The sequence below is a fragment of the Hypomesus nipponensis genome, chromosome 7 (assembly GCF_054491055.1).
Source record: "Hypomesus nipponensis isolate SF chromosome 7, ASM5449105v1, whole genome shotgun sequence".
NCBI classification, from domain to species: domain Eukaryota; kingdom Metazoa; phylum Chordata; class Actinopteri; order Osmeriformes; family Osmeridae; genus Hypomesus; species Hypomesus nipponensis.
The window spans coordinates 3,671,276-3,682,500 of record NC_140367.1 but is presented as its reverse complement, the minus strand read 5'-3'; the positions used below and the strand labels follow the sequence as shown (position 1 = coordinate 3,682,500).

Sequence of the window (11,225 nt, the reverse complement as noted above, 5' to 3'; positions counted from 1 at the left end):
AAGAGAAAAACTGCATACGTGAGGGAGATTGTATGGTGTGTCGCGCTATATTTCGTTTTTTTTTTAGACCTGTTCATATTTGAGACCTGTCTATTCTCATCATTAGTCCTCCTCCTTCTTGTTGATGGGTTGTGAATTAATCTGTGTCAAATGAGATGATGAGTGTCGGTCTGTCCCTTGACAGACCCCTTCCCCCACCCCCCCCAACCCCCACACACACACACACACTCGTTAGAGACACCCAACTAATGACCTTATTTGCATCCCTGTCATGCCTCAGTGTGATGGCTGCCACTAATCCCACAGTGTAAGGACGAGCACACACACACTGTACACACACACACTGTACACGCACACACACTGTACACGCACACACACACTGTACACACACACACACTGTACACGCACACACACTGTACACACACATACACTCACGTTCTGTTTATTAGACTCATAGCCTGGCTTTATAATGTCAGCTGGCCAGTCACTCATCCATACAGAACGTCTTTAATGCAGTCTGAAGGACTAATCATTTTTCTCCTCCATTTCCTTAATACCCGTCATGTTGGAGGTACCCAATCAGAGTAGATGAGGAGCAGTAAGCGGGGCCTGCCAGCAGTGTCTGCTTCCTGCTTACGGTCAAACCCCAGTCGGTCTCCCGCTCCACCGTGATGCTTTCACTTGACATGGCAATATCTTGGCATATCTGGGAGATTTATTTATTTATTGTTTATTATTTTTTTGTTTAAAGATGATTACCAGAAATATTGCCTGGCATCAGAACTGTGGATGTGCCATCATCTGGCTTTCATCACTGTGTAACATCCTTACATTCCACTCTCTAGAGCGTTGACTGGAATGAGCTGGCTAATTACTGGCAATCACATATAAAAAAATACAATAGTTACACTGGAAAAAAAAGAAAAGAAAAAGGATTGCAGTATTAATTTCAAATGCCTTATCAGGTAATGAGGATCAGTGTTGTTTGAGAACAGTGAGGTTCCAGGTTCTGCGTTCTCACCTCTGAGTCCGTGTTCTGTTGACTCTGGTTCCACTCTGAACCCGCAGCTGGGGAAGAAAAACAGAAATATTCATAACCCCGCCAGCTTCCTGAAAAGGCAAGGCAAGCCTCCTCCCCTACTAGGTCTGAATATTAATTTATTAAGCTATAAATATTAAAGCAATCTGTACCTTTTAAAATTCTTTTCAAATTCAAAGTTTTCGCTGCCATTGATGAAGGCAACCCAGGAGATGGCTGGCAGACATGCAGTGATACTAAGACTCCTGGATATTAGATTCACTCCCTCTCTCCGTCTACCTCTCTCGTCCCTCTCTCTCTCTACCTCTCTCGCCCTCTCTCTCTCTACCTCTCTCGTCCACTCTCCCTCCCTCTCTCTCTCTCTCTCTCTCTCTGAGTCCGGAGGGATTTCCTGATGCATCCGATGTGTCAGAAATAATTAGGTTTTGTCAGATTTATCATTGTGGCACAAACCCCTCTCCCAGCCTAGGACCTGGGTTCAGCCTGAGCCTTGTTTGTGTGTGACAGCATTATTATTCTTGTTAGTCGCCGCACACTTTCGCCCACTCGTTTCTTCTCTGTTGTTCCGGGAGGGGGGGGGGGGGGGGGGCATCCCTCTCAAGCCGCTGTTTTCTCAGTGCGTTTATTGACAGTGGGTGAAGATATTCATCCATTTAGAGTTAAAAACATGTATCATGGTGTCCAACTGAACTGGCGGGCTGAAGTTGATTAATGGCGGAGCCTGGCTGCGGGTTGTTCCTCCGGAGGAGCGACACGCCAGCCCCTGCATATTAACGAGAGACGGCGCTTTCTATTAACAAGATAAAAAAAAAGGCTGCACTCCCTTTGCTCCTGGGGCTGGGAGAGGATGAAATATTCCTCCATTATTTATAATGTGGCGTGCGGCGGTGTGTTTTTATGTTTCATGCAGGTGTCATCAGCTAACTTTTGAAGGCCGAACATGTGTGCGCATCAGCGCTTGTCACGTTTACAAGAGCCTGTTTTTCATGCAATTTGGAGTTAGTTGCTTACTGTGGAAGAGGCGTTTCAGGGTGAATTAGCATCCTCCAAACAGTCATGTTGTTCTTACCTGCTGTACAGCCGAGAGGCTGTCAGCTGACAGTAGACAGATCCGATCCTTGATAAAAATAAATACAAAAAAGAGTGAATGCAAATGTCAGAAGATTCAGAAATTAAAATGTATTATTTTATCATTAGTTATCGTAGAAGTTATTGATTCTTTTTCTGTGCTTTTTAAATATGTTCTAATGCAAACTGACACCCATATTTGTCCATTTCCTCCAGGCCGGCCATTCATGTAAAGGAGGAGCCATTGAACATGGACGATGACGACTGTCCGATGTCACTGGTCACAACAGCCAATCACAGCCCAGAGCTTGACGACGACCGGGAGCTGGAGGAGGGTAACCTATCAGATGATCTGGAGTGACTGGAAATCCGGTCGCTATATCCCTCCACCACACTGTTCCCTCTCACAGGTGTCTTGCAAGACCAGAAACCACTCCACGCCCCAACAGAACACAGCTGACTCTCACTAGGACTATTTATTGAGCATGCATTCGGAAGAAAGTCTCACCCTAAGGAACTCTTTGTTGCAGCCCTATGGGACCCCGAACATGGCAGGCATGAGATGTCTGCTTTTTAACTTTACGACCCATTTGACTCTAGCTGGCTTGACCAACAGACTGAACACGAATGGGCTCATGGACAAAACGATATGAGGAAAAAAAGCGGGCAAATCTGTTCTGTAGAAAGTTAATGGCCTCATATACTGCCAAAAAAATAATATGTTTTAAGTTTGTGAATATCCAACCAACCAACCCACCCTAGCAGATGTCTAGAAACAATTGCTGGTTCAATTCAAGTTGTTGCTCTGTCATCATTTGCACAGGAGTAGTATCAGAAATTAGTGTCACTGCCTGTATGTTGCTAAAATTCTAAAAACCAGTATTTTATTTTTCATTGTTTTCCTTTCTTCTTTTGTATTATAATTTCAGCCCAAATGTAAATGCCATCTACTAAGTCACACCAATAACAGAACTGCGGTACCAAGACTGTTGTTGCAGCTGTCAAAAAAATAGGCTTCCGGTCTATAATCTGTCTGTGATGAAAAGTGAAAACGTGAATATTAAGTTGATTTAAAAAGATGAAAAAGAAAAAAAGAAAAAAAAAATACTGTTTGTGTAAAGCACCATTTAGGGGGAAAAATGCATTTCTGCATATTCTTCTGCTATTCTCTTTACCTCCTCGTTCTGAAGCTTTGTCTACCTGCAAACAGTCACAGGCGACAGCTAGAAACCAAAGCCTACCCTAGCAATGGCCAATAGCTTAGACAGAAGCCACCAGACTACTTTGGTCAGCCTTCTGTGACTTTAACTAGTACAAAGAGAAGCTTTTTTCCGCAAACTACCTTCGAATAACCTCTGGGATTGTTTTATTTAGCCCTGTATAAAGATGAGTAAGAAGAAAAAAAAACGGATTTTGATGTGTAATTTGATAACTCATATAGGAGGTCCACTTGGTGTGTAGAGGAGATGTCTGCCAGACTAAAGCGGAGATGAGAGAGAGCGAACAGGAATTATGTGCTAGGGACTTACTGACTGGTAGAAAGCAGCTACTGTAACAGTGGATCATGACCAAAACAAACATTTGTGTATTCAGTGGAAGTGCAGAAAAAAATTGTGTTGTTGTGATGATCGTTTCCTGATTTTATTTTCTTTCTTTTTTTAATATTTTCTTTTCTTGTGTTGTTTCTTTTTTTTTATATATATATAATTTTTTTAATTTGCGTTTCCCATCATGTCATTGTTTTTCTAATCTAGTGAATATGTAATGTTCTAAGTGGGACTGTCAGATATGTCATGTCTTCTTACCGTTCGGCTTGTTCAGAGCCGTGTTTGAACCGAAACTGAAAACATAGTAACCAAACATTAAAATATCTAGCAAAGCCAAATAAGTCATAATTTCAAGTTGATATGAAATAATGTGGCTTGGTTATCATGTCAAAGCAAATAATATAGCCATTGTAGAAGGGGAAATCAGAGATTAAGAGAACCTTTTCTAGGTGATATTTGCTTTAACTTGTAGTCAAATACTCATTGTGTGATTCATAGCTTCGTGACTATATAGAAGCAGGCAGTGTGGGCAGAGGAGGCTTCTTAACTGCACTGTGGGCTCTGTATGGGTTACTTGTTTTAAATCACATGTGATATCCTTGTGACAGAACAGAAGTACTGTAGTGATCGTCCAAACTCTATTTCATTTCTCACTGCTAATGTCATCTAGAAAAGTGTTGTTGCTTTAATATGGTCATTTCCGTTTTCAGTCAAACCAAAGTTACACAAAATTCTGCCTCCTCTTGTATGGGATATATTAACTCTGAACTACACACACACACACACACACACACACATAGCTCCTGTTCCCAGGCTCACACACGCACACACACCACTGTGTTTCTGCATTGCCAGTTTTTCTGGTTCTCCTTACGGTAAATACAAACAGAAATGAAACTGAGTTGTCTGCTTGGTTCATAAGTTAACATCATATTTACCACAGCTAAACACATAGATACAAACAATATGCACAAACACACGCACACACACACACACACACACACACACACACAAACACACACACACACACACACACACACACACTTACTCATGCCAGTTCCACTTCAAGAGGGTGCTGGGCCCAGGAACAAAGCTTATCCCTTCAATACTTGGCTGGAGTCAGCAAAACGACTTGAAGACGACGTCCAGAATAATCTTATCACACCAAATATAAGGACGCTGCGTCTTTCAAAAAGGGTTCTCCCACTTACCCAAAAGGCTTTCTAAAAGGTTCTACCTCTGCACAAACAAATTCAGAACAATTATGACAGATTGCACGAGTTATTAGTACGCCACAAGAGCTGTTACACTTTAATACGCTTGTCACATCGGACATGGGTCAACAAGACGTTTACATTCCCAATACGTCAGAAATGGAAGAGTTGCATTGTAATAGGTTGTCAAACATTTGTAGAATGATGATGTATTATACCTGTAAGGGAATATTGTGTTTTAAAATGCATGTCTAAAATCATTTGGTGGACTGGAAACAAGAATTAATAAAAATAATATAATAAAAACCATTGGGATGAATGATGGCCTAAATGTACGTACAATGCATAAGAATGCATACCTCAGCTGTATTCTTTAGTTTTTATTTTGGGAAGGAAAAAAACTGTCAGCCACAGAATGCATATTACCTGTAGATTTTGCATGGGTTTTGTAAAAATCAAGTAAAATAATGTCTAAAATAGTTGCTTGCACATAATACCAGAAAGACCTCCAGAACTGCGATCTGCTCCTCTATTAGTTTTTAGGATTGTCTGGATATTCTGGGTTGATTTTGTCTGTATTTTGATAACTGTGCATACTTATGTAAAAAATGTTGGTGGACCCATAAATTTACCAGACTTTTTCTAAGCTGAAAAAAAATCAGTGTTTTCTTTTCTGAGTTTCATGAATTTTTACTGTTCTCTCATTGCTCGCTAAGAATAGCAAACCTGCTCCTTTTGCATCTGCTTTGCGTAGCTGTAAGGCTTAACCTAACGTGTGTATTTATTGCTTGTACCTCTGTGCATACTTTATGAAGCATTATGTCCTGCAGTCGAGTCATGTATCCTTTCTACTGCTGTCATTCTCTAATAACTGGGAATATGATCTCCCTATGTATACAGTGAATTGGACTGTAGCAAACACATATGTTTATGTAATTGGTGAATACCTTTTTTTTTGTTCTTTTTTTTTGTTGGCTTTATTCTTTTGATCTAACTAATTTTTGATACTTTTCATTACGGTGTACTGTGTCCATACGTTAAGATTCTCTGGCATTAGAAGTCATGGGTGAGAGTTGTAACCGGAGTTATTATTTCGTGTATTCATGGCTTTTCACTGCTGAATAAAATAAAGGACCAAAACTAGGATTTGAAAAGCAACTGTCTACCTCCAACATCGGGGAGTTCTACTTTTTTTTCCCTATTTTTCTTCAACACATATATCATTTATTCTACAAAGGCACAACCATGAAATTCTAGCTGGCATTACACTTTTAACGTTTCAGGACTGTGCTATTTCAGAGACAAGAGGGGATGGAAAAAAAACAGGCAATTAAATTTTAATGTATATGTTACATGTCTTTGTTCGAGCTTCCACCACCTACAGTCTTGTTTAGTTGACTGGGACAAGGGCCCTGCCCCACCTCCGTTCTGGACCGGTAATGGCTTTGGCTCTGTGGGTTTCAGCCAAAGACCTGTCTGATTGTGATTCACAGCAGCAGGACCTTCTGTAGCAGAGGTGGTTCGGAGCCAAGGACTCGGTTTCTTTTGGCAGAAGAAGAGGAGTAAGTGTTGTCGAGGCTGTACTCCTTGCCTCTGTTTGTGCTTCTGTCCCAATTACCAGCAGCCTTCACGGCTGCAGTTCCCCGCCTGGTCCACAGTATCTCACCACCCGTTCTCAATTGATTCGTGTTGACCACAGAAACAAAGAGTGACAAGCAGTGGATAAATCCACTCAGCTACAGTGCGGCCTGCACCTTGTCGGTCATGGACCAGTCTAACTGACACACTCATTGAGATTCACAATGAATCTACCATGACCAATGTGGCTGCTTGTTTGCTGGTCTGTATTCCACAGGCCTCTCTCTACACGTTCCAGAGGTTGGCCAGGGACATTCCAGGAACCTTTGAATCATGTCCGCTGGTCATTTAAACGTTACTCAAACGTCTGTTTTTTTCCTCTTCATATGACGTCCTTTGAGAGGCCAGAAAACAACGCCATTCTGAGACACACACACCCCATGACAGTCCCAGGCAGAAGCCGTGGTTGCTGTTATCTCCTCAATGGCGTTCCGGAGCATTAGCTACCTCGCGAGGCACTCGCATGCCGTGCTATTTATGCACTCTGAAGTGTTTGTGAATTCAAGTGAGGGAACGGCGTACGAAGTGCAACAAGGGCCGCTGTGTACCACACAACATCAGAGAGAGCTGCAACATTAAAGTGCGAGCGATGCTACAGACCCCTCTTTCAAAGACCATGAAATAATAATGTGTTGTGGTTAGAGAGGTATCCGTGAGTCACACTGGCTGCTTTTCATAAAGTAGAGTTATTTACAGTGCGATGAATAAAAGAAAGGATAGCTGGTGGTGCAGGCCTTTTCCACTTGAACGACGTTGGAAAAGAAGTCCCTTTTATATTTACGGAGGAGAAAAAGAGAGAATTCACTTAAATAGGTCAGAGTTAATTTCTCTGAAACTCTTTAAAGGGACCAAGTACTGGGCAAATGTGTTACTCTGTTGACGCCACATAGCAAAGGCTGCAAACATTTGTGTAACATGTTATTTTACACTGTGCTTTTGTGATTTTCAACGTTAAAGTATCTAGTTATTTGAAACAGTCTAAACTAAATAATCAACAGTGTCATTCTAATTAATCTATATCATAATTTATTGTACAGCAAGTAAAGTGATTTTATCAGTGCAATTTCAATACAAGACACTAAAATGTGAAACTCGTCTGAGTGCTTGTGACGTGGCCCCTTTAAATTAGCGGCTGTGCTGCACGCTTCATCCATTTCATCCCCAACACTGACCAATTAGGTCAATTTAGGGACTGTCCCCTTCCGGGACCCAGTAGTAAATATCTCCTCTCAGTCTAGCCTACTGTTTATTGATTGAACGTCCGAAGACTCACCCCCCTCCCTCTCTTACTCTTATCTCGCTCTCTCTCTCACACACACACACACACTATTTCTCTCTCACACACACACATACACACACACTATATCTCTCTCTCTCACACACACACTCTGTCTTTCCCTCCTCTTCTCTTGGCCTGACAATGCGTGTCGGTTCTCCAGAATACCCTCGCCCTCAGGCTGCAAAATTGCCTGCTAAATAGTCCGAGGTAACGGCTGCGCTAATTGAGATCATCATTATTATAATTGCGGCCCCTGAAAAGCGCGTCTTAAATAATTTGCATTGCTCTCGAGTTGATGTTGGACGCAGAGCAAAAATAATTGCATAGCTGCAAGGCACGTTGGCGCTTCGGCGAGTTTTTTTTTTTCCTCTGCCAATGCCCGTTTGTGCCATGGCTCCGTGTTCCGTATCGGACGCGGTCACGCCAGTCACATGGCTGTCTTACCAGCCTCTCCGTCTCAGACGGGGGAGCTTCTCTATTTCAGAAGGGTTTTGACAAGTTCTCCTTTTAAACACTCTCTCCAATGACAAAATAATCTACTAGTGTAATGTTTGAACATTTATACACATTTCGGAAAAGTAGGCTATTTAATGGAAATAATTTAAATGTTTTATATCACGATTATATGTTATTAGGTGTTTTTTTGTCCATATTTTTTTTTTAATCAATGGAATTGACTTGCATCTACAGCTGAGACCATCAATTATATTATGTGATCTCAAACATACACTATATTCGACATCTGTGGGTCCAGGAGTGCAGATGCTGTATGTTTAGACTTCATGTAGACATAATGCTGCTAGTGGGGTGATGCAAGATGGAAAAAATGCACATTTCTCACACTGAAACAAGGGATTAACCCAACAAAGTAGTGAGAAATATGCAGATATTCATGAATTCCTGCCTGTGGCATATCTTTCACCTACCACAACCCTCTCACACAGAGAGAGACATCCAGGCACACACACATTCAAACTCAAAGTGTGAAAACGGGCACTCTACAAAAACACTGATTAATATAACATGGTAATACAATGTTGTTTGTTCATTCATGTCCCGGTTACTTGTAAAACAACAACAGAGGCTGTTGGTAAATCTGTCTGTAGTAAATAATCTCATCACACATGAATGAGGAGGCAGCATCAGATTAACTAAATCCTCTTAGAGACAACAATCCCTTTCACTGAAGTCTTAATATTCCTCTCCTCCTCTTCTTCACATGACTTGTATCATAGTGTGAGCCTGGTAGCTTGAGAGTGATTGGCTGAAGTGTCATAGGCTGCAGAATCTCTACTGCTATCAATTTCAATCCATTCCATGGGAATCAGATCCAGACCTAATTGCCAACTCATCTGAATTTATTAAAGAACGATTTCAATTACATACCACCACCATTGAGTTCTGATTCACTAAATTAAATTAGGACACTTGATTGTATCTGCGTCTTTAAATCCCAGCATATTTAAGGCTCTGGTCTTTTTTCTTAAACTTCTGAAGAGGAACTTTCTGCTCGATCTCGGCCTCTGTAAAATAAAAAAAAATTCTAAAGGAAAGCAAGGAAAAAAAAAAGTCTAACATTAGTGAGGAATAGTGGGTTAAATCACTTACTGAAGATTTTTAATGACATTTCAGTGTTCCTCGTATAATTACTCTTCATCTAAGATATCTCATAATGATGCTGGACAGTCTAGGTTCAGGCTCCGCTAGCTTGCTTCATTACTATGTCATTCCCATTTCACATCACAAGCTTTAATTGTAATACTGAATATGCGCAACTCTGCACACAGGCTTAATCAAAGTGGATCCACTTGTATTATTAATATCAGAAATCGGTCTGCTTGCTATTTTTTATAAATAAAAGAATACAGATGCATAAATCAGCTGTCATTTATTAGCACCGTGCTGGCATATCCGCCAGACATGCAAGCAAAGCCCCCTATCTCTTCTTCTTCCTGCAACACTCATCAAGATTTAAAAAGAGCAGGAAGAAAGACGAGGAGGAAAGAGAGAGAGAGAGAGCGAGAGAGAGGGGGGGTGGGGGGGGGGGGGGGCAGCATTAAATATACATACTAATTCCTTCCATGAAGTAATCAGATTACAAAGCAGGTGACACCGGGCACTGAAATTCAAATGATTGGTTCTAACGAGGAGTGGGAAGGTGCACACATAGAGGAAAAATAAGAGGGGATTGATGGATGGAAAGAGGAAGGACAGAGAGTAGAGGAGGGAGTAGGGGAGGGAAAGAGGAAGGACAGAGAGTGGAGGAGGGAGTAGGGGATGGAAAGAGGAAGGACAGAGAGTAGAGGAGGGAGTAGGGGATGGAAAGAGGAAGGACAGAGAGTAGGGGAGGGAGTAGGGGAGGGAAAGAGGAAGGACAGAGAGTGGAGGAGGGAGTAGGGGAGGGAAAGAGGAAGGACAGAGAGTGGAGGAGGGAGTAGGGGAGGGAAAGAGGAAGGACAGAGAGTGGAGGAGGGAGTAGGGGAGGGAAAGAGGAAGGACAGAGAGTGGAGGAGGGAGTAGGGGAGGGAAAGAGGAAGGACAGAGAGTAGGGGAGGGAGTAGGGGATGGAAAGAGGAAGGACAGAGAGTGGAGGAGGGAGTAGGGGAGGGAAAGAGGAAGGACAGAGAGTGGAGGAGGGAGTAGGGGAGGGAAAGAGGAAGGACAGAGAGTGGAGGAGGGAGTAGGGGAGGGAGTAGGGGAGGGAGTAGGGGAGGGAGTGGAGGAGGGAGTAGGGGAGGGAAAGAAAAGAGAGGGGGGATTAAGGATTTACATTAAATTGCAAATACTTTGGTCCTGGGAGGAAGAAACAGAGGCTTTGAGAAGGATGAAGACCGCTTGTCCTCTCCTCTCTCCATTCTCATCCCTCCATCCTCAGCCCTCACAGGTTCTGCTGACCAGCTGTAAAATGCAGCTGTGTTTAGGTTACTGTAGCAGTGTCAGAGCGTCTACCGCTCTCTAATCCAGATGGGGGACGGGGGGGGGGGGTGACTTTGGAGGTGACAAGCTGCTGATGTGGATGCTCAGGGGTGAAGGAGGGGAGGAGGAGGAGTAGGAGGGGGGAGGAGGAGGGACAGGGTTAGGCATGGCACCATTGTGATGGAATTTATATTAGAGAAAACTGGCGTTTTGGTGGATTACGCCTCATTATTTGACATGGACGTCAGGTAATTTTATTTTTCTGATTGACTGGCTTGGGAAAAGTTGTATGTCATCAAGCACCCCTAGTACATTCACAATCAGTCATTCTTATGAGTGTTTAGCTTTTGTCCATTTTTATTAAAAAAGTATCAATATATTATGGAAAAAATAGAGCATATCAATCCATATAATCATTTTATTTGATGACATCACCCTCATAAATTTGAATCGGCCAGGTGGTACAGATCGTTAACGGTAGTCAGGGCAACCGTGAGCATCATCACATTCTCAGCTGGTTCTCG

The 11,225-nt window shown here is 42.3% G+C and overlaps 1 protein-coding gene across 1 annotated transcript in view; it reads left to right on the top strand.

The window, feature by feature from the left end:
• foxp2 (forkhead box P2) overlaps positions 1 to 6,022 on the top strand; it is a 110,292-nt gene extending 104,270 nt beyond the window's left edge. The window contains exon 21 of the mRNA XM_084701338.1: positions 2,324 to 6,022. Within this exon, the coding sequence (XP_084557464.1) occupies positions 2,324 to 2,468 (145 nt within the window). The 3' untranslated portion in view covers positions 2,469 to 6,022. The remainder of the gene's footprint in view (positions 1 to 2,323) is intronic.
• The last annotated feature ends 5,203 nt before the right edge of the window (positions 6,023 to 11,225 follow it).